General features: G+C 38.8%; 1 protein-coding gene across 4 annotated transcripts in view; it reads left to right on the forward strand.

Annotated features, from left to right (window-relative positions):
- Nucleotides 1–23864, forward strand: part of smarcd1 (SWI/SNF related, matrix associated, actin dependent regulator of chromatin, subfamily d, member 1) — a 31635-nt gene that overhangs the window by 2593 nt on the left and 5178 nt on the right. Inside the window, exons 1-12 of one of the 4 annotated variants that reach the window (XM_062037854.1) lie at nt 4006–4118; nt 10617–10792; nt 11029–11071; nt 12372–12497; nt 12627–12749; nt 12833–12949; nt 13159–13260; nt 14522–14683; nt 18673–18770; nt 20182–20317; nt 20879–21001; nt 23071–23172. In XM_062037854.1, coding sequence (XP_061893838.1) covers nt 4068–4118; nt 10617–10792; nt 11029–11071; nt 12372–12497; nt 12627–12749; nt 12833–12949; nt 13159–13260; nt 14522–14683; nt 18673–18770; nt 20182–20317; nt 20879–21001; nt 23071–23172 — 1359 coding nt within the window. In that variant the 5' untranslated portion in view covers nt 4006–4067. Of the gene's footprint in view, nt 1–4005; nt 4119–10616; nt 10793–11028; nt 11072–12371; nt 12498–12626; nt 12750–12832; nt 12950–13158; nt 13261–14521; nt 14684–18672; nt 18771–20181; nt 20318–20878; nt 21002–23070; nt 23173–23864 lie in introns of those variants that run through there. The other 3 variants (XM_062037855.1, XM_062037852.1, XM_062037853.1) reach the window with 3 other exon arrangements.

The raw sequence follows: 23864 nt of genomic DNA on the forward strand, positions 1-23864 counted from the left end.
AAATGCTTTAAAATGTAATATCGGAAATTATCGGTATCGGTTTCAAAATGATCAGAATCGGTTTCAAAAAGTAAAATGTATGACTTTTTAAAACGCTATTGTGTACACGGACGTAGGGAGAAGTACAGAGCGCCGATAAACCTTAAAGGCACTGCCTTTGTGTGCCGGCCCAGTCACTTAATATCTACGGCTTTTCACACACACACAAGTGAATGCAAGGCATACTTGGTCAACAGCCATACAGGTCACACTAAGGGTGGCTGTATAAACAACGTTAACACTGTTACAAATATGCGCCACACTGTGAACCCACACCAAACAAAAATGACAAACACATTTCGGGAGAACATCCGCACCGTAACACAACATAAACACAACAGAACAAATACCCAGAACCCCTTGCAGCACTAACTCTTCCGGGACGCTACAATATACACCCCCCGCTACCCCCCTAAGCCCCACCTCAACCTCCTCATGCTCTCTCAGGGAGAGCATGTCCCAAATTCCAAGCTGCTGTTTTGAGGCATGTTAAAAAAAATAATGCAATGACTTCAATAATAAATATGGCAGTGCCATGTTGGCATTTTTTTCCATAGCTTGAGTTGATTTATTTTGGAAAACCTTGTTACATTGTTTAATGCATCCAGCGGGGCATCACAACAAAATTAGGCATAATAATGTGTTAATTCCACGACTGTACATATCGGTATCGGTTGATATCGGAATCGGTAATTAAGAGTTGGAGAATATCGGATATCGGCAAAAAAGCCATTATCGGACATCTCTAAATGGAAGTATAAATGGAAATAAAATAGAAACTATAACAATAAGAATAACAAGTAACAATAAGAACACAAATATAATAGTAAAAATAAGAATATAACAAGAGAAACTAAGCATAGGACCATGTTAGGAAAAAAATAAATTAAGAAAAACGGTGAAAGATGTGATGTGTACTGTATATTGCACCTTTAAAATGTATTGCAATGTTAATTGCACTGTTTCTTCTTGTAGTTTATTTCAGTATTGATATTCAGACAGGGCAGCACGGTGGTAGAGGGGTTAGTGCGTCTGCCTCACAATATGAAGTTCCCGGGTTCGATCCTGCGCTCGGGATCTTTCTGTGTGAAGTTTGCATGTTCTCCCCGTGACTGGGTGGGTTTCCTCCGGGTACTCCGGCTTCCTCCCACCTCCAAAGACATGCACCTGGGCATTGGTTGATTGGCAACCCTAAATTGGCCCTAGTGTGTGAATGTTGTCTGTCTGTGTTGGCCCTGTGATGAGGTGGCGACTTGTCCAGGGTGTACCCCCGCCTTCTGCCCGATTGTAGCTGAGATAGGCTCCAGCAACCCTGAAAGGGATAAGCGGTAGAAAATGGATGGATGGATGGATATTCAGACATGTGGAAATGTAGAGCTTTTTTTTTTTGGTAAAAAAAAATACATTTTTAAGTGACTCTACATCTGTTAGATATGTTACAGGCCAATGCAAGAATTTAACTTTGAAAAAATATTCCCTTTTTGAGGAGAGAATGTTTGGTAAATTTATTTCATAAGCTATTTACTGTATTCTTAACTTTTAGTTCCCACTGGTTTCCCTCGTTTTCTGCTTTCCGAGTTCCGCTTCTTACAGTAAAAATAAAGCACGAAACACGTCAATAATGAATAAAGCAGAACATGTTCTAGACCAAAAATCACTCCATATTCTCTACTGCTCGCTAGTGTTACCATATCTGAGTTATTGTGTAGAAATATGGGGAAATAACTACAAAAGTACACTTCATTCATTAACGGTGATACAAAAAAGATCAGTTAGAATAATACATAATGTCGGACATAGAGAACATGCAAACCCTTTATTCATTGAATCAAAAATACTGAAATTCCACCACATAGTGAATTTGCAAACAGCTAAAATTATACACAAAGCAAACTATAATCTGCTACCCAAGAATATACAACAATTCTTCTCAACAAAAGAGGAGAACTATAATCTTAGACAAAAATGTAATTTAAAACATTTGTACGCGCGTACAACACTTGAGACCTTCAGTGTGTAAGTATGTGGAATTAAATTATGGAATGGATTAAGCAAAGAACTCAAACAATGTACTAATATAATCCACTTCAAGAAACTCTTCAAACTTAAAGTGTTTATAAAGTACTAAAAAGAACCATGATAAACATTCTGAATTTATTTCATTCATTTTCAAGATAATCTTACTCATCTCATCATATGAAATATATAACTTACTTCACCAATTATTATTTATTTATTTTTATTGTTATTACTTATGGAGTATATTGTGAATAAATTGAGAACAGGAAGTGAACGGAAGTTTTAGCAACTGCTATGTAAAGGAAAAGGATTAAATAAGCTCTGCTTCTTCCTACTCCTTTTCGAACATGTTGAATAGAGAAACTGGAAAGTGTGATGTATCAATTTGTATGCATGCATGTTTGAAATAAACACAAACTCAAGTATATTAATTTTAATGTATAATCCCCTCATGATATTACACAATTCTCAATTCATTTGATATATTATTTTTTTTATGTACAAATTGATGTATAACGTACTTGCTTGTGAAATCATAAGTCGGGGGACAATATTTTTGTTCTAAGAAATGTTTAGAATGTATGTTAATAATACAGGGGTGTCAAAACTTTTTCCAACAAGGGCCGCGTACTAAAAAGTCAAAGTATGCGGTTTTGATGTATTTTTCGTTTGTAAGAAGAATTTTAAAAACAGACGTTCCATATATCTAAATACAAAACTTGTCAGTTTTGTGATATAGATGACAATGTACTGTTATTAGACGGGTAAAAAAAATAGTAATGAAAAAAAGATGGAATGTAATAAGAAAAAGCTGAAATGTTGATACCGGTACTAATATCTAATAGTACACTGTCACTTATAACACACTTTTTTTTAAATGGGAAAACAATCTAAACTGCCCCCAAATACTTTGTTTGTTTGAAGAAGTTTGGACATCCCTGTCTTATTAGTATCAAATGCTTTTTTCGCTTTGCATCAGAAAATTTAGATTTTACTGTAATTGTTTATCCAACAATATAGCAACAAAACTGGAACTGCTAGCCGCACTTTGGACAGTCCTGTGTTAACACATTTTTTTTGCAAAGCCAGATAGTTTTTAAGCTCAAAAGACATGCAATTGTACGCAGTACATGCACATTTTCTGTCAAAATTGAAAGAACAAATATGTTTAGTAAGAAAGTAGTAGTGCTTTATTTACAGATATTATTTCCAGGCTTTCTCAGGCAACATAAAACGATGTGGCGGGCCAGATCTGGCCCCCGGGCCCTGAGTCTGACCCTGTGGTGTATACAGTATATTGTGTCTGCTTATGTAAGGTCGAAACTGATTTATGTCAAAATACCAATTATCGGCGCAGATTGATCTCTAATTAGAAGGGACAGCGTAGTGACTGCACAGGAGCATATTCTGGGTTTTATGCTAAAAATTCTAAACATTTTCATTCACATGCACAACATTGAACAAATCTAAAAAATCTTTTTGTACAACCATTTTTTTTTCAATGCAGGTTGGCACATGACCCTTTCTTTATAGGTTTAGTCTTTCAAAATGTGTTTCAATGTTTTTTCCTCACAAGGATACCCTTGTATTTAAAAGTATTTAATAGATTTTTTTTTATCAGTGGTCCGCAGTTGTCAAGAGTGCCTGTTGCTTAGTTACGAGCAACTTTTCTGAAAAGAAGCCTCCCTCGTTCTTTCCGAGCGTCCTTGACTGCTTTCATTCATATAAGAAGCCTCGTGCAGCACATTCGGGGACGCGTTACACTCTGAATTGCGCAGAACTTTCCTGTTTTCAGGTAAATCAAGGCCATGTAGTGTGGGCAGTCCCTATTTGGGTATGTGGGAGGGGAATGGCGTACAGAGCACGTCGATAAGACCGATATTGTTGACAAGTCGTCATCAGATGCCCTTGCTGCTGTCCTTCCCTCTTCGTTTGTTGGAATTCCTGCCGGAAGACAGCCGCCATCAGTGACTTGTCGAGTTGTCTGCTGCCTTTAAACTGCTGCGTTCATGCTGTCAGATACACGAAGTCAGCTCTTTGATATCTTAGCGCACGGCTTGGTGAGTTGTTCTCCGCTCGGACCCTGTTTGCCGTTGTGTTGCTTCCTTTTTCTTTTGTACAGTATCGGCAACTCACACACCTTTGGGACATAACACTCCACACAAGTTGTGCAGTGTGCGGGGGAAAATATGCCTTAAAAGTTGCAACAAATCTTACACAAGACTTGAGAGATTGTTGATGTACTTGAAAAGAAATTGGGCGTCATAAAATATTACCTTTGCTTTGTCTTTGGCTTTTGTGGTATTTTTGCATTACTTCTCCCTATTGCCATTAGGGATCAAACGATAAACGCTAATAATGACAACTGCGGTAAATATTCTGACAATTAAGGATTCTAGGAGCTTTATTTGTCATACTTGTATACATTTGCACATATATGGTACGAAATTTGGTCCTGGCAAGTATTAAGAAAGCCAGTAATAGGCAATAAAGGAAACCAGTAATGAAAAATAAATAGTATACAAGTAATTATAATTAGTATTACTGTTTAAAATTAAAATAATTGAAAAAACATGCTTGGTAACTGCATCTTGATCAGGGGTGTCAAACTCATTTTAGCTCAGTTGCTGCATGGAGGAAAAGCTATTTCTATTTCATCATGGCATAATCATTTAAAAATAAAGACAACTTCAAAAGTGTTTTCTTTATCTTACTTTGGCCAAAAATATAACGGGCACATTCTGAAAATGTACACATTACAAATAATCCTCTTGGTTAAACACTTAAAGTTAGTTGAAAATTCTGAGGAAAAAAATGGTGCCGTTTCAAAACACCATGGAGAACATGATTAACTTAGACTTTTCTCAGTGTTTTTACAAAGCTACAGACTCTTGAAGGCATCAAAATAATTCCCTCAATTCCCCCCCAAAAACGGATTAACTCGCTGGAACATAAAGACAATATAACATACATCCATAAACGTGGATGCATATGAAAAAGTGCAATATATTTATCTGTACAGTAATCTCTTTATTTATATCTGCACATTATTGCTCTTTTATCCTGCACTACAACGAGCTAATGCAACAAAATTTCGTTCTTATCTTTACTGTAAAGTTCAAATTAGAATGACAATAAAAAGAAATCTAAGTCTAAACTTTAAGCACTTTCTATTTAGCATTCTCGTGCTGGCAGTTCACCATTAAAGATGTGTTTGGAAAGTGTTTCCTCAAACCGCCACATTGGTGACATCCACAACTGCCACAACACATTCATCTATCATTGAAATATTACAATTATAATATAATCAAAATGACACCAATAATAACCGAATTAAAGGTAAGATAACGACAAACTTAACCAATGTTGAACATGCTCGATTGAAGCATAGAATAAAACAGAACAACAAATGTAGAAACACGTTTTTATAATAGAGTTCAGTGTGCACATCGCGCCATCAACCAATTGCGAGCACTGCACGGAACTCCAACCACTTCAAAGATGATGGTCATGTTGACTTACGTTTTTGCATCTTACTGTTTCGTTATTTTATCCTTTGAGTGGATAATTTACAATGAAAGAAGGTACTGTGTGTCACTACAGCATTAGTCTGCCAGCAGCCACAACAGGAGCAGCTGATTGCTTGCACCTGCGCCAATTGGAGTAGCAGCAGCCAATCCAGAGGGCACCTAAAGTCAGCTGACACGTCATCTTTAAACTGTCAGGTGTGAAGTGGATTACACTTGAATTGCTATTGCGACATCCAGTGGACACATTTAGTCTGGCAGTTTCTTTCATTAAAAAATTGCAGATCATTTTTATACTTAGCAAACTCATCTTGTGGGCGTTGGCCGGATTAAACCTGTTCGCGGGTTTTATACGGTCCAAGGGCCGCACGTTTGACACCCATGATCTTGATAAACTCACAGATTGAATGGTGCCAGCTCGCTAGCTCAAATGCTCACATGAAAACAAGAGTCATTAACATCTTTCCCCATTAAGAAACAACATACCGCAATATAAAGTTATATAAACACATTACTGTCGGAGGAACTAAAATATTCAATTGTGCACATTGAACCTACAAGCTGTGCTCTCTTAGCGCAGAGTGATCGAGGGTTACGAGTAGGGTTGGGTATCGAGTATCGATTGGAACCGGGACTAACTTTCTGATTCTCCCGGAATCGTTCAAAAGTTTAAATTTCGATTCCTATTTTCGATGCTGTCACGCCAATTTAGTCCGCCGACCGGAAAAAAATATGTCCGCCGAACCGGAAGAAGAAGCCGCTGAACACCAACGAAGAAGCGCCCACCGCCGGAAGTGTTAGCATAGCCGAGCGAGTCAGTCAAGCTCAAGCATGGATAGCGGGCGTCGGCGGTCGAAAGTGTGGCTTTACTTTACCAAAAAAATTTAAATAACCGCGAAATAACAGAGCTCCATGTCCATCAAGAAACGAGTGGAGAGAGAGCTGCAGATGTACCAGGACGTTCCACCGATACTTATGTCTGACGACCCTGCTGCATGGTGGTGGTCCGGTGGAACCAACAAAAGACTTATCCTTTGCTGTCATATCTCGCTTTCTCCTATTTATGCGTTCAAGCTTCTTCCACACCCAGCGAACGTGTATTTTCCACAGCAGGAGACACTATCTGTCCAGAACGCTCACGCATCCTGCCTGAGAAGGCGGATATGGTCATTTTCCTAAACAAGAACTGTCTCTGATTTTATACTGTACCTGCTGCTAATCTGGACTGGGTTTTGCAAGTTGTTTCTTATTGTTTATTTGCTTTTCTGCACCAGGTTAGCCCATCAGTGGGAGCACGGTAACATTTTTAAGTACCTGCAGCATCATACACTTGTGTGTGGAAATGTGTTTTCATGAGGTTTCCTGCAGCATCATACACTTGTGTGTGGAAATGTGTTTTCATGAGGTTTCCTGCAGCATCATACACTTGTGTGTGTAAATGTGTTTTCATGAGGTTTTCAAAAATAAAGCTCTCTTGAGGAAAGTGTACCCCTGGGAAAATGTATTCATAATTTATAATATTTATATTCAAGTTCATAGATTTGATGTTTATATTCTAGTTGAAAACAGCCCTGTGAGGAATTTATAGTAAAGTTCATAAAAAGTTAATAGAATTAAAATTGATGGAGAATGTCAGACTATTTCATTCAGAAAGACTGTAGGTTAGCTAGCTCATTTAAAATATCCTGAACTTTTTTTTGACCCTGCCTCTTAAAAGAATCGGAATCGAGAATTGTCAGGAATCGGAATCGAAACAAAGAATCGGAATCAGAATCGTTCGAATTCAAACGATACCCAACCCTAGTTACGAGACAGCGTTTTTTTACTGTGTGTTGAAGGACTGCCGAACAGACTAAGACACAGGGATCTCAGATGTCCGCTGTTTAGCGGAATTCCGCTATTCTTCTAGCCCAGTGATCCTCAAACTGTAGTGATATGCGGGCTCCATCAAGTGGTACACCAAGGAATCAATTAAAGTACCAGTAGAAGGAAAAACCAGTTACCTTTATCTTGAAGCGACTATCAAATATGTCTTATTTATGACATCAAAAGTTTGCGAGTAAATAGATATGATCAAAATAGTATCAATCTCACGGAAATTCCTGAACCGTTTTGAAAGATAATCAACAATCCAGTCACATGATCCGTGATATAACAGAAGTAACCACAGATCCCTTCCTCATCAACAACATTGCTAATTATCCAGACTTTGTGAGAGCCAACAACGATGACTTTGGGAAAAATTATGATCCAGGACCAATGTTCCCTCTAATTGTTCATGTGTCTGAGCAAACACAAAAACTCCCTGAGCATTCAGTGGAGCACATGTGAGCCACATCACATGTGGCAATACCAGCAGCACACCTGTCTCAAACCAATCTTTTATAATAACACTCAAATGAGAGGAGTCATTTTCATGAGATTATTTTGTAATATTAGTGATTAGGCCCACTTGTAATGAAAATAAAAGAAATCTTGTTTTTCATAAGCTATGGATTAGTATTGTACAATATGTCTGGGTGGGGGTCCTGCTTTGGAAATCATCTGTACCCCTTTCAGATATCACATTTAGTTCCCCTTAAACATCCTCATGTTGCACAATGAAATGTAAGCATAGGATGAAGTGTGCATTCCTGTAACTTTCTCTAGTAACAGCATTCCATGATTAATATCAATAAATTAACATTAATAATAAATGACAGTAGAATAAGCACACGTATGACTGAGGAGTCATAGTGTAACTTTGTGTGGTGTTTGACTTGTCCGACTTTTTGTGTGGCCATAAACGCACCAGTGGCTTAGTGGTATGCGTGTTGGTGACAGATGACAAGTTGGTTTTGGCCTGGTTTGTACGGCAGAAAATGACTAGTTTTTCGAGATAGAAGTTTTTTACTCATGTTTTTGGTGTGGTTATGGCCGAATATAAACAGTTTTGCTTAATAAAGTGATCAATATAATTCCTGTCCTGTCCTCGAAGCATCTCGATAGACGTTACAATAATTGAACGGTGTTGACGAACACCGTTACGGCCGCTTGTTGTCACTGTCACTCAGAGTTGCATTGGAAAGTTACACAGAATAAATGTGTTTATCTTGTTTAGAATTCAGATGGGATTTGATTTGGTGCGCGGCATATATTTGCTGTGCGCAGAGGACGCTTGAGCAGTGCGCAATTGCGCAGGTGCGCACCTTAGAGGGAACGTTGTCCAGGACCTTAAGTTTTAGAAGCCGAGTGCTAAACGGATGCAGCTTTATTGAAACACTATAGCATCAGCAGCATTGCTATGTGCTAAACTTACAAACTAAACATAATAAACCATAATAAAACAAATACTTACTGTACAATTTCCTCTTTCCCTGGGATGCTGACCGACGGGAAGCTCACAATAGTCTCGTTTAGATGAAGATTAATTTAGAATTCTCACTAAGGGTTTAAAAACAGTTACCACAACTGGCGTATTTTTCACCATCTCGGAAAGTCGACAAGCCTCTCGGTCGAGGGCTACATTTGTCTGCTGCCAGGTGAGAAATGCATGAATTATAATCTAGAATGAACTTTTACCAAGTTTGAGACGTAGCAGAAGCAGACGCTGATTCAGTGTGTCAACAATAGCAGCGTAAGCTTGCGACTCTAAAACAGGCCGTCTGTGTTAGCGCTTATAATAACAATATGGGGATAGGCTCCAGCCACACAGACAAGCGGTAGAAATGGATGGATTGATGGGTTAATATTCAGGTCATGACATGTAAATGGAATATTGTTGGCGGTTTCTGGATGTTTTGTAGAGGGTTTTATGGGCGCAGTCGAGGACCCTCGATCTGTTGACTCAATTGTTAGTTATTTATTTACCATTTCGAATGTATAAAGAAGCAAAGCATATGTAGATGTGTTTTCGTGAATGATCGACAGCACATCTCTTTCCAGTTTTTGGATATTTCCAGTATGACTAATGATATGGCCAGAGTGCACATGCATTCCCAACGTGACGTCATCTGACCTCAAATCTACGGAGATTGCCAAAGATATTCAGAACGGAATATTCAAAATGGGGTTCAAAATTGTGGCATTTTGTGATGTTTAGACAGTATTTTCACATACTTTGCTGATTGTGAATACAATTGGATATGTTTTAATGGACACAATGAAACACAGTTAAGCATATAAAGTCAAGTTGTTTTTCCATTATGCTGGTACTTAAAATTAAATACAGGGATGTTCCGATGCCAATACAGCACTTTTTGGAGGATAATATGTATTTTGTAAGAAAAAACAGGTGTACGACCTAAATAGAGCGCACACAAGCCAGTAAGTTTGTTAGCATGCTAATGTTGCTACACGGAAATGACTTCTTCTTTGCCTGGTTTCCCTGAAAATGGCAGACTAAAGCACCAATGGAGGACTGCACTACCAAAGCCAACATCATGTCGGTGGTGTGGCAATATAACAAACTCGAGCAGCCATCAAGTTGCACGGCAATATGCAAACCTTGCAACATCTCTGTTTCGAGGGGTGGGACACATGTCGGACGTTTGAAAAGCAATTTAATGAAGCACTTGAAAGCCCGCCATGCAGACGCACACAACGTGGCTAAAGTCTAAAGCTAACGAGGCGGAACAAAAACAACAAACCCTGACATATTCAATCCAGTGGAAAGAAAAGTGTTCACAAGAATCTCAATGTGGAGTCGGCATTTGCGGTAAACAAATGAAATTCATAGTATTGGATGATCAGCCTGTGCAATTGTTTCTGTTGAAATTGAAAGTAAGAATAAGTTTAGTAGAAAGAATGAGGTACTTTATTCATGCACATTACTTCCAGGCTTTTGCGGACCACATAAAACTACATGACGGGCCCCCACGCCTCGAGTTTGACACGTGTATTAGTAGAAATGCAATAACAAGGAGGGAACCGTTGAAATAACCGACACTGCAGTTTTACGTTGGTTGAAAGCTCTACATTTGATTTTGATTATTTTTCAATTATTTGCCCAGCCCTACTCTGGTAATTATATACAGTGTTTTACAATTACAGAGACCAGGCATGCCTCCATCCAGTCGCATGAACCCGCAGGGGCCGGCCATGGGCCCACCGGGGTACGGCGGAAGCCCCGTGTCCCGCCCGGGCATGCCCGGTGTGATGGATCCATCTCGCAAGAGGCCCGCCCCTCAGCAGATCCAGCAGGTGCAACAGCAGAGCCGCAACCAGCAGTAAGTCTGTTTCACATACATCGATGAGTTAAGAGGCAGTCATGTTTTTGTCCCATTTGTTTTGTACAACTTCTATTTTTTTCATTTAATAACCCTCCATTCCAGACTTGCAAGTCCTACTAAAACATGGGTTGAATATCTACTACATGAATGAGCATCAATGATATTTGGTTAACAGACAAATACACGACAGCTGCCTGTTCGTCATATTGATCTACTTTTATTGTTTTGTGCAGCACAAAGAAGAAGAAGATGGCTGATAAAATACTACCTCAGAGGGTGAGTTGTAGTAAGAGTTGGGGCTTAGTCTATATTATACATTTCAAGTCGATCACAGAGATCAGATGTGAGCATGTTTAGCTCCATCGAACATGGCGGAAATGTCCGTGACAACAGACAATCTGATACACTTAGAATCATAAATGTGAACAAAATGACCGAACTTGGAGCTAAATGCGCAACTGAAAGCAGCAAAATACATACTAACTTTGGGAGTTATCAAGGGCCCTGTGATTTACGCATCAACGAAATCGTAGACAAAATCAAGCCAGCCCTAAAACCTGCTCGAGCCATCTCTGTGCCTGCCTCCGGGACACGCCGCCACCTCAAACTATTAAACTAACTCCAAAATACAGAGCCGACCAGTTCCCAAATGACATGTTTTTTTGCAATATAATGACTACTTGTCATCCAAAAGCTGTGTGATAAACACCATGCTATGACTGCTTATGCTAATTTCTAGCTTGTTGTGGACACAATCACCAATATCACTCTAAAAATATTTTTTGGTAAGATGTTTTAATTGGTAAGAGAATGATAGCTTGACAGCGTCTAATACATAAGTTTGACCACCAGTGTTAGAGTAGTTACTGAGGCATCCTTGCTTAAAACTCAAAACGGTTATGGTTGTAGTTTAAACTTATTTCAAACATGTGTACAATTACTTTATGGAACAACACATTTTTCCACTTTCTCATTACATCATCTCTCAAAAAGTGAAGGAAGAAGCAGAAGTAATTTAATTTGACCCCTTTTCCATAACACATTTGTTTACTTCGGGTTCTTAATTTTTAACACAATTATAATCCAGTAAAAAGAAACATTAAAGTTCTTGTGATTAAATATTTAAGTTGTGATTCATATAATGACAATAACAACAATATCCCTATTTCAATAATATTCCAAATGTTTATCAGTTGTACTTTGTAAACACTTTGTAACTCGAATAATTTCTTAAACTGGATCATATTAGTGCATTGTTTGACTTCTTTGCTTATTGGTTGCACATCAATTTTTGGTAAATTGTTCAATTGCGGCGCTTTAATTTAATTTGCTTTAACTCAGTATGTTCATAAAATCTTGAAGGATACTCTAGTTTCATTGTTTTCAGTACAGATGCTTTAAAACTTGCATTAAAAACAATATTTAAAAAAATTGTGATATTAATCGAGAGTGGATGATACGGAAAAAATAATTATTTGCCAAATCGCCCAGCCCTAATAGGAGTAGTAGTCGTAAGAGACACAATGTGTCTTCAAGTGTGTTTTCTTGTAACACTCTGCTCACTGTTTTGTCCTAGCAGATCAGGGAACTGGTCCCTGAATCTCAGGCTTACATGGATCTTCTGGCCTTTGAGAGGAAGCTGGACCAGACCATCATGCGCAAGAGGCTGGATATCCAGGAGGCCCTCAAGAGGCCCATAAAGGTTTGTGTCCCAATTTTTAGGGTTGCTCTGTCACAAATCCTTGGTGGTGTCGGATTTAGCGGTTCTGCAGTGTACTTTAAATTTTTTTTACTGATAACATGACATTGGGCTCTTGTTCGCCGCCTTTAGCAAAAGAGAAAACTTCGCATCTTCATATCAAACACATTCAATCCCGCCAAACCCGATGCTGAGGATGGAGAGGGCACTGTAGCATCATGGGAGCTACGTGTGGAGGGGCGTCTGCTGGAAGACGTAAGACTTGTAATCAAGATCATTCTTTTAGTCACTAAAAAGTACTTTTATTTATTTCAGTATGCGTTTTTTGTGTGTTGCAGACTGCCGTATCCAAGTATGAATCCACTAAACAGAAAAGGAAGTTCTCCTCTTTCTTCAAGTCTCTGGTCATCGAGTTGGACAAAGATCTTTACGGTCCAGATAATCACCTTGTGGAGGTAAGGCCACAAGGAGACACTTTTTTTTCTTCTTTGAAACACTATTCTATTCCTTCATTACTGCCTTCAGAAATAAGAGGCCAAACATTGGGTTGATTTGTACTCTTGTGAAAATGGAGCAACAGATTGATTTGATTGGTTGACCTGAAAATATTTTCCTATAAAAGTGTTCCTGTGGTAATGAAAATAAACCCTGTGCACAATTTTAGTGGCATAGGACCGCCACCACCCAGGAGACTGATGGCTTCCAGGTGAAACGACCCGGTGATGTGGGTGTTCGCTGCACTGTCTTGCTCATGCTGGATTACCAGGTATGCAGGTTAAGGTTCATATTGCCAATTCAGTGGTTCCCATAAACTGCCAAGATACCTGTGGCGGTGGGGGCGTGGCTATGGGCGTGATCACCATGACATCATCGAGTAATTTGCATAATTTACTACAATTATTTGATTTTCTCTAAAAAGGCTCAAAAAATGTATACTTACTAATTAATAATAACAGTTTTGTTTTAAACGTCCGTCCATCCATCCATCCATTTTACAATATAATTACAACACTTTATGTCCATATTTATATACAGATTTGAACAATAAGTTATTCACTGAAATATATTTATTAATTGTGGTTCTTACAAAAAATATATCTTATAAAATATAAAAGCTAAAATGTCTCTTAAAGCTCTGCCCCTTTAATTAGTGCATACTAAATAATTTAACTTTAGCCTACTACTACAACCATATTATTTACCAGCAACATAAAGTGAAACAGAGGCAGAGGTGTCCTGCCACAGTCAGTAACAAATAAACAGAAAACAGTAGTGGTGGTAGATAGACACAGAGCTTCATCACACATCTGATCCACTGAACAAAGAGCTCCAAAAATCTTGAACTTTAGACTGCCATCAGTTTTACTCCCTACACTTAACCATGTGTTTCCTACTGCCTGCAGACTTTGCACCCTTTGTTATATACACATGTTGTGTTTCTAATATAAATACATTTAATCAAGTCAAATACAAATAAGGCAACAAGAGAAGTATCCTACACTTCTCTTTTGTAAAGTAAATCTGAACAGCCGATATGGGCATCTACATCAACTATATGATTTGCCTGAGAAGCTGGACAGGACAAAAAAAAAAAATATATATATAATTTTATTTTAATTTTATTTGTGGCGGACGTAGTTCTTTCGTGGCGGGCCGCTACAAATAAATGAATGTGTGGGAAACCCTGCAGTTAGGAATGTGATTTGTCCGCGTTTTCCTGGAAATTTTTTGGCCAAAATGGTCCTTCCGATGAATCGTGTAAATCCGAAAAGATTTTGAACACCATTAGCCACATTTGAGCCATTTGCTTGCATGTACCGGTAATCTGTTCTAGCAGCTAATATTAATGTTGATTTTGGCTTGTTTAAGGAACTTTGTCATACCGGAATACATGAGATAGCACGAAATGTAATGCACAAGGTGTTTTGTATTTCCCCGATCATATTCCTGAATGATAAACTGCCAAAGTATGAGTAATCAAATATATTCTGACTGCAAGGTGGTTGTTTTTCTACAAACCAAAACAGCCCCCGCAGTTCAAGCTGGACCCTCGCCTTGCTCGCATGCTGGGCATCCACACCCAGACCAGGCCGGTCATCATTCAGGCCCTGTGGCAGTACGTCAAGACCCACAAGCTGCAGGACCCTCACGAGCGAGAGTTCATCAACTGCGATAAGTACCTGCAGCAGGTGGGCAACGTCTTTCTTTTTGCAGATGACATGATGGATAATAGCCATTACAGTCCTCAATTAGGGCAGCACGATTAATCGACATCAAATTTTTAATTAGTTTATGTAACCGCAAAAGTGCTGAGGTTTTGAGCCTATCCTTTCCCTGTCTCTCGCTTTAAACAGGGAGAAAAAAAGTCCCATTCTGTGCATCGCTCTCAGCATCTGAACGTCTTATCAACAGTAGAATTAACTGAACGCAGTGAGCCCTCTTTTCACTCATCCACAGTCTTTGTCTCGGTGGGCGGAGAGTGACTCAACGAGACCAAATCACAAACAGAGAGCCTCGCGACTCCCTAGTGAGAAGTTCCACAAAGTAACAAAAATTAGGAGGAAAAAATATGATTACAAAGCTAAATGTCCCATAATGGTAATACTTCATCTTATAATCTGATGGGCAATATGAGCCCATCAAAATAGACGAACAAGCAAGAATTACCGACCTAGTTTTTCCTATTGGAAAAAAAATTCACTTTTAGTAAAAATGTTGCTTGTTAGTCAATTATGTTTTTTATTAATTTATTTACGACAGTGACTCTCAAACTGTGGTACAAGTACCACTAGTGGTATGCCAGCTCCATCTAGTTGTACGCCAAAGAATCACTTGATTAAAGTACAGTGTTTTGCTATATTCAAACAGTGTTACTATTCAAACTGTGTGTAATGTTATAGTGGCCAACAATATTGAGTATACTTGTTAAATAAAACCACTGCCTTATTGAATACTTAGGCCTACTACGCTACAGTATTTTAATTTTGGTCGTTATGGTGGTACTTTTTTACATTACATTATTAACACTGTATAGTTATCGATTTTTGTATTCCGTGTAAGAGCCTTATATTGACAAAAGCTCAGTCTGCATAATGCCAAATATTTTTGAAAGTAAATTATTGCAAATTGTCGTAATGTGTGGCACCTTGAGACAAGAATATGTTTATTAAGAGTCTAACATGTGTTCTTTCACTCATTCTTTCACAGTTTTATGCATATATATGTATGAAATATAAAAATCGCAAATTAAATCGCATTCTTGGAGAGAAAAATCGCAATTATTTTTTCCCCTCAAAATCCTGCAGTACTATTCCTGCTCTTGATGCTGAGCATTGCTTTTTTCTCAGACTTGTCCTTGTAAGGAGACTGTTTGCGTCTTTGTGGGTCACTGAGGACACGACACAGACATAACAGGCTGAGCTCCAGGGGACTAAACACGACTGTTGTGCTCAGGCCCAGATCCGTTGCCACATAAGGATCCAATGCCATTTCACTAAAAGGCACCAGTCTATAGACATAAGCTTAAGGAGAATTTAATGATGCCTAGTTTATTATTCTGTTATATACGTATATTTGAAAAAGAGTGAAAACTCTCCACATATCACATTTTTCTTACCACTATTTGTGTCATCCCATTCTTGCTATCTGAATTCACAGCATTCCCATGAGTGCTTGAATTTCTTGAAAATGTTGCATTGAATTTCCAAGGCTGGAAATGCTTTACAGTAGGGCTGGGCGATATGGCCTTTTTTTAATATCTCAATATTTTTAGGCCATGTCACGATACACGATATATATCTCGATATTTTGCCTTAGCCTTGAATGAACACTTGATGCATATACCGTATTTTCCGCACCATAAGGCGCCCCGTGTTATTAGCCGCACGTTTAATGAACGGCATATTTCAAAACTTTGTTTACCTATTAGCCGCCCCATGCTATTAGCCGCACCTGCGCTACGCTAAAGGGAATGTCAACAAAACAGTCAGATAGGTCAGTCAAACTTTAATAATATATTACAAACCAGCGTTCTAACAACTCTGTTCACTCCCAAAATGTAATGTGCAAATGTGCAATCACAAAAATAGTAACACTCAAAATAGTGCAGAGCAATAGCAACATCAATAACTCAACGTTGCTCATACGTTAGTGTCACACAACACACAAAATAAACATTTAAAGCTTACTTTCTTAAGTTATTACTCATCTACAAATCCCTCGAATTATTCTTCTTCGGTGTGCTTCACTTGTTTTTTGACACCATCGATGATGTGGACGCGCATGCAGTCATAGATCAACAGGGACGGCGCTGCGTGAAAAAAGTCACCCGGTGTCTTCGCGTAAACGTCTATCAACCACTCGCTCATTTTTTCTTCATCCATCCATCCCTTCGAGTTAGCTTTTATGATGACGCCGGCTGGAAAGTTCTCTTTCGGCAAGGTCTTCCTTTTGAATATCACCGTGGGCGGAAGTTTCTGGCCGTTAGCATGGCAAGCTAGAACCACAGTAGGACGACTTCTCATTCCCTGTGGTGCAAATATTCACCGTACGTGTTCCCGTTGTATCCACAGTGCGGTTCACATGAATATCAAAAGTCAGTGGAACCTTGTACGCGTGTCTCTTAGTAGGAGACATTTTTTTGTCTTTACAGAAACACACAAATGAAATTAAATATCCGCGAGCTTCTTCTTCTACGGGGGCGGGTGCTCACCTTGGCGGTTGCTTACAGTAGAATAAGAAGCGCTTCCTCTTCTATGGGGGCGGTTGCTTACCGTAGAAGAAGAAGCGCTTCCTCTTTTACGGGGAAAAAAGATGGCGGCTGTTTACCGTAGTTGCGAGACCTAAACATTATGAAAATAAATATGAATATTGATCCATATATAAGGCGCACCGGGTTATTAGCCGCACTGTCTGCTTTTGACAAAAATTGTGGTTTTTAGGTGCGGCTTATGGTGCGGAAAATACGGTAATCACACCAGTATGATGATTCTATGTGTCTACATTAAAACATTCTTGTTCATACTGCATTAATATATGCTCATTTTAAACTTTCATGCAGAGGGAAATCACAACTAAGTCAAATTACCAGAACTGTATTTATTAAACAGTTATTAAGCCGTGGCACAAACAGTCATGTTATTTCAAAACAGAAAGTGCAAGATTGTCAGAGACATTTTTAAAACAAGCTATGAGTGCACTTTGTGCATGATGTCACTAAAATGACATATCAAAACAACACTAAATTAAAGTGCACTTTTTGTACAGAACGCCACTACAATAGTTTAAAAACAAATAAAGTGCACTTTTGTGCATGATGTCACACAAGATATTTCAATAACTCAAATAAAAATGAGCTGCATAATAAGAAATCAAATAGTGTATGTCCTTCGCTATGTGGTAGGTTCCTGCGGACGTTATCTCCTTCTGTTGTTGACTATTTTTTTCATAAAAATGGCTGCCTCTGCATTTTGATGGTGTTGACATGCGGAGTTTCAAACACTCTTCATTCTCTAGCAGGTGACTTTTAAAATGATGCTACATATTAGTAGTAATGCTACTTTTTGTAGCAACGCTTTTGCCCGACACTTGACAAATTACGGTTGTCTGTTCGACATATTCCCACTTGAAGCCAAACCACCGCCAGACGATGGACCCCGTACTGTTTTTCTTGGGAATTAATTCTTCATTTGTTACCAGATTCGCACCTTCTTTCTCTCGTATTACCACTCGCACCACAGCTAATGTTACCCATGCCGCTACCTCTCTGCTCCGCGAGGGCGTATACGTATGTGGCGTATGTAAGAAGGTGCGCTTGGAGAGACAACAAAGAGCGAGAAGAGCCTGTAGTGTAATGCCCGCAGCTAAAAGCAACTGCGTGAGGACGTATGCTCCAATATCACGATATAGTAATTTTCTATATCGCAGAGAGACAAACCCGCGATATATCGATATATCGCCAAGCCCTACTTTACAGTGCAATAAATGCTGACTATTTGAAGTTGCTATGAGACTAAATAGTTGTATATAGACAGTGAAGTCACCTGTTTTTTTTCTTTATGACTGAGCATTTAATATTCATCCATGTATATGGCTATATTTCAAAAAAGTTAGAAAATTGATCGAGCAAGTATATAAATTTGTTCCTAAACAGTTGGATGCGTTTTCCTTTAACTTACAGATCTTTGAGACCCAGAGGATGAAGTTCTCTGAGATCCCACAGCGGTTGCATGCACTCCTGATGCCTCCAGAGCCTATCATCATCAACCATGTGATCAGGTAGTGAAGCATCATGCACCACAGCTGCTGCACAGTGATCCGCTATTCTTCTAGCCCAGTGATTCTCAAATTGTAATGGTATGTGGGCTCCATCTAGTGGTACGCCAAAAATATCCCCAAAATGTTTCGATGCTGATACGGCACTTCTTTGAGATATTTGTATCGGTTAATATTTGTAACTAAATCTCTTGATACAATACTAATAGGTGTTTTGTTGGAAACATCGGGTCTACGACCTAAGTAGACCACATAGAAGCCAATAGTCTCCTAGCATGCTAATAAGGCTGGATGGAAATTACTGCTTCGCCTTTTTTCACCTGAAATGGAAAACCATTGCATCAATGGAGGATTGCGCTGCGGCAAAACTATAAACTCGAGCAGCAACATGCAATACTTCTGTTTCGAGGGGTAAGACACATGTAGGACGTTTCAATACAAGAAACTTGATGGAACACTTGAAAAGCCAGCCATGCAGGGCACACAATGAAGTTACCGCGGCTAAAGCTAACGAGGCGGGACAAAAACAACAAACCCATTCATTCCAGCGGGGAAAACATTTTTCACGAGAATCCCAACGTGGAGTCAGCATTTGCGGTAAACTAATCTAATTCATGGTATTGGATGATCAACTGCTCTCGGTGGTGAAGAATGGGGGATTTCGCTGCTTGCCTGATCATAAATACATGACTGAAACAGCCCTCTATAAGGTAACTGTTCTTTTGAATGTAGAATTTTAGATGTTTGCACTATATGTGATACTGTTATTGTCACATTTATCAGTGTTACAGAAATAAAAGTAATATAATATATGCTTTTGTCATGATTATAAATTATGATTTACAATACTAAACCCACAAAACAAAATGCAGTGCTGCATGGCCAAAGTTGCCTGAAAAGCACTGTATAATATAGTCATGAATTTATTAAGATTACATGTTATAAAAAGCTTCATTTTATAATTTAAAAAAGCAAACTTGTAGCAGGTACAATGAATGCAATCTTACATTCATGACTGACTAAGTGACTCACGAGTTTAAGAAATATTTTAGTTTTTACAATTACAATATTTGTTATCAAATATAGCCATCATGTCTCTTTTATTTATGAAAGGCCTTATAGTATTGTAGTGGAGGGATATTCTCACATCAAACAAAACTACGGATGTTTTACATCTTGGAATGGCTAATATTGATATGGTGATGTACGTTTTCCTGCATTTTTACAGAATTTCTATGTAGGAAATGCCTTCTAAAGCATCTTAAAAATGGTAAAAATCTGCCCTCTGAACCCCCAGCTGATATTTTTCAATACCTCCATTTTTTTTACATCATGGGATCCCTGGCTACACCGTATCATGGAATAACCGCATAAGCTAAATGTGCACTCTGTGACGCCTCCCCCCCTCTGCCAGCGTGGACCCCAACGACCAAAAGAAGACGGCGTGCTACGACATTGACGTGGAAGTTGACGACACACTGAAGACCCAGATGAACTCCTTCCTGCTTTCCACGGCCAGTCAGCAGGAGATAGCAGGGCTGGACAACAAGGTAACGGCAGCCTCCAGGTGGTGTTAAGACGGGTAAACTAATCGTGTCTTGTCTGTTGTTTATTCACCATGCTTGGTTGGTTTTACCCCGTGTGCAACGCCTCAGTATCTCAATGATTCTGGTATTGTTTCAACACAACTCTTGCGCAAGGTGTACCTAATGAAGTGACTAGTGAGTGTATTGTAGGAATAATGAGTGTGCTTCATGATGAATACCAGCAGATTAAATGTGGCGTGAAGGCACAGCTACATTAAACACAAACTTGTTACAGCTACAGATGGCCAGCGTGCTGAGGCCAATTTCACACAAATCTGATTTGGCCTCGAATGTCATATTGACTCTTAAAATCCATGAGGTCAGTCAGGTCCTCTCCACCACCTGCCAACAGCTATTAGGAAGCACCCGGTGTCCCAGTCCTCTTTGTTTTGGAGATAGTGACTCCTGCTGGTCAGTCAGGATTTTTCACCCTGACAGTTTAAAAAAAATATAACCTGGTATTTTCACGTTTTAGAGTGTCCTTCAGAAAATACCTCGCTTCTCACATTTGATTCATTCATTCAGATCCACGAAACCATCGAGACCATCAACCAGCTAAAGACCCAGAGGGAGTTCATGCTCAGTTTCGCCAGGGACCCTCAGGGCTTCATCAACGACTGGCTGCAGTCGCAGTGCAGAGACCTCAAGGTGAGAGGCTTTCCATCTTGTCGTTTATCCATCAGATTAACAATCATTGCTATTTTTGTATATTACTTTCTAATGTGGATATTACTGCCTTTTCAAGAAGGCTCTTCCTGACAATCTGAAATTTACGAAGGCCAACTCTCTTCAGATTAACTTACATTTGTCTTTTTCGAAACAAAATTTGACATACCGTATTTTCCGGACTATAGAGCACACAGTATATAAGCCGCACCCACTAAATTTTACAAGAAAAAAATATTTTTCAATTAGTATTACTGTATTAAATAAAATGATTAAAAAAACTTGAATGATAACAGCTGTTTGATAAACTTATGGTCTGGCTAGCGTTAGCTTGCTTGCTAGCTTAAATGCTAACATGAAAACAAGAGACATTAGCGTCATACCCAAACTAAACTTACATAAGCGCATTACTGTTTAAAAAAACTAGGATATTCACATTGATCATAAAGGGTGTGCTCTCTTTGCACAGTTATTGATATACTGTAAACTCCACAGTGTCGAGTTGAAACATACAAAGATTTGTTTATCCGGAAGTGAACTCGCGTGACGTCACATAAACCGGAAGTGAAACAAAGTGATCACCCAATTTACAGTAAAAAAATAATAATAATAAAATGTGTACAAATTAAAATTGAAGAGCATATTTAAACACACAAATAAAAATAATAGGTTTCTTATGAAGCTATAACAATATTAGTTTTCTCTGCCAAGAAAGTCTATTGTGTCTAATTGTTTGTTATAAAAAGAAAAATACAACTTAGTTAAAACATTTTAGTGTGTATAAATACTTTTTGAACACATTCAACAATACCGCGATAATAATAACAATGATAATTTTGTTCACAATAATTTTAGTCAGCCACTGTATTGTTTTGGTGAGGTATATTACAGCCTTGCTATTGGTTGTCATTTTAAATCAAGTGCAGCATTTTGTTAACGGAGTATATTTTATTTTTATTTTATTCAACCCGGATATTTAAAAGTTTACATTCCAATTACAATGTTTAAAATATACGAGAAATACTTTGTTGCTTTTAAAGGGCATATTTGCATTATTATGTGTTAGCGTTACATCAGTGGTTAATTTAGTCTCAAAATAATGTTGACAATGATATTTTGTAGGTCAATATATTGCCGAGTAAAATTTGTTATCAGAAGAGGCTAATGGCATATATGGTAGTAGCATGTAAACACTAAGCACATTACAATAATTACCGTAAGCAAACTATTAAAATGTTTTAGAATAATTTTCGCATAAAACTATTTTAATAAATTATTGTGGTAAAATTTTTAATATCCATTTCTGAAGATAGCCATTTTGGCGTGGCGCGGTTGGGAGAGTGGCCGTGCCAGCAACCTGAGGGTTCCTGGTTCAATCCCCACCTTCTACCAACGTCGTCACGTCCGTTGTGTCCTTGAGCAAGACACTTCACCCTTGCTCCTGATTGGTCGTGGTTAGGGCCTTGCATGGCAGCTCCTGCCATCAGTGTGTGAATGTGGAAATAGTGTCAAAGCGCTTTGAGTACCTTGAAGGTAGAAAAGCGCCATACAAGTATACCCATTTTTTAAGAATTTAAATGATTATACCTAATGATAAAGTATAATTTTAGAAAACAGGAAAAGGCAACAGATGCTCTCCTTTTTGGGTTCAAATTAGTTTAAAATATTTTAAATGTGTTATTCATTAAATATACAATCAAATCAATGTGCAGGACACTCTTCCTCACAGATACATTTCTGACATTTTATTTACATTAGAGCGTCACATAGCGTCATGCTAACACTTGAATCAATGAAGTATACGCATCACGCTCAGATGCCTTCCCTCGCAACCACTCATGTGTGACTGCAGAGCGCATAGTGGGAAATATTCAATAACACTGAGCCAGGTGCTCGCCTCACTCCCGTCCACCGTGTTATGAAGCGCTGATCAGCCGTCACACACCTGCTGTCTGTGAATGTGACACGTCGCAGTCGTTTAGTTCCACGTGTGCACATGACAACAATATGTCACCTCAGTAGCACCTAACGAGGCTTTCTCATGTAAACAGACCATGACGGACGTCGTGGGCAACCCAGAAGAAGAGAGACGTGCGGAGTTCTACTACCAGCCGTGGGCTCAGGAGGCCGTCTGCCGCTACTTCTACTCCAAGGTGAGACTCCCTATGTCTAGCATTAAAAGATTACAGTTGGTACAAAATGCGGCTGCTAGACTTTGGACAAAAACAAGAAAGTTTGATCATATCACGCCTATACTGGCTCACTTGCACTGGCTTCCTGTGCACCTAAGATGCGACTTTAAGGTTTTACTACTTACGTATAAAATACTACACGGTCAAGCTCCTGCCTATCTTGCCGATTGTATTGTACCATATGTCCCGGCAAGAAATCTGCGTTCAAAGAACTCCGGCTTATTAGTGATTCCCAGAGCCCAAAAAAAGTCTGCGGGCTATAGAGCGTTTTCTATTGGGGCTCCAGTACTATGGAATGCCCTCCCGGTAAAAGTTAGAGATGCTACCTCAGTAGAAGCATTTAAGTCCCATCTTAAAACTCATTTGTATACTCTAGCCTTTAAATAGACTCCCTTTTTAGACCAGTTGATCTGCCGTTTCTTTTCTTTTCTTTTCTACTCTGCTCCCAACCCGGGGTGGACCGCTAGCCTGTCCATCGGATTGATTGATTGATTGATTGAGACTTTTATTAGTAGGTTGCACAGTGAAGTACATATTCCGTACAATTGACCACTAAATGGTAACACCCGAATAAGTTTTTCAACTTGTTTAAGTCGGGGTCCACTTAAATTGATTCATGATACAGATATATACTATCATCATAATACAGTCAT

The sequence above is a fragment of the Entelurus aequoreus genome, linkage group LG26 (genome assembly GCF_033978785.1).
Source record: "Entelurus aequoreus isolate RoL-2023_Sb linkage group LG26, RoL_Eaeq_v1.1, whole genome shotgun sequence".
Taxonomy (NCBI): domain Eukaryota; kingdom Metazoa; phylum Chordata; class Actinopteri; order Syngnathiformes; family Syngnathidae; genus Entelurus; species Entelurus aequoreus.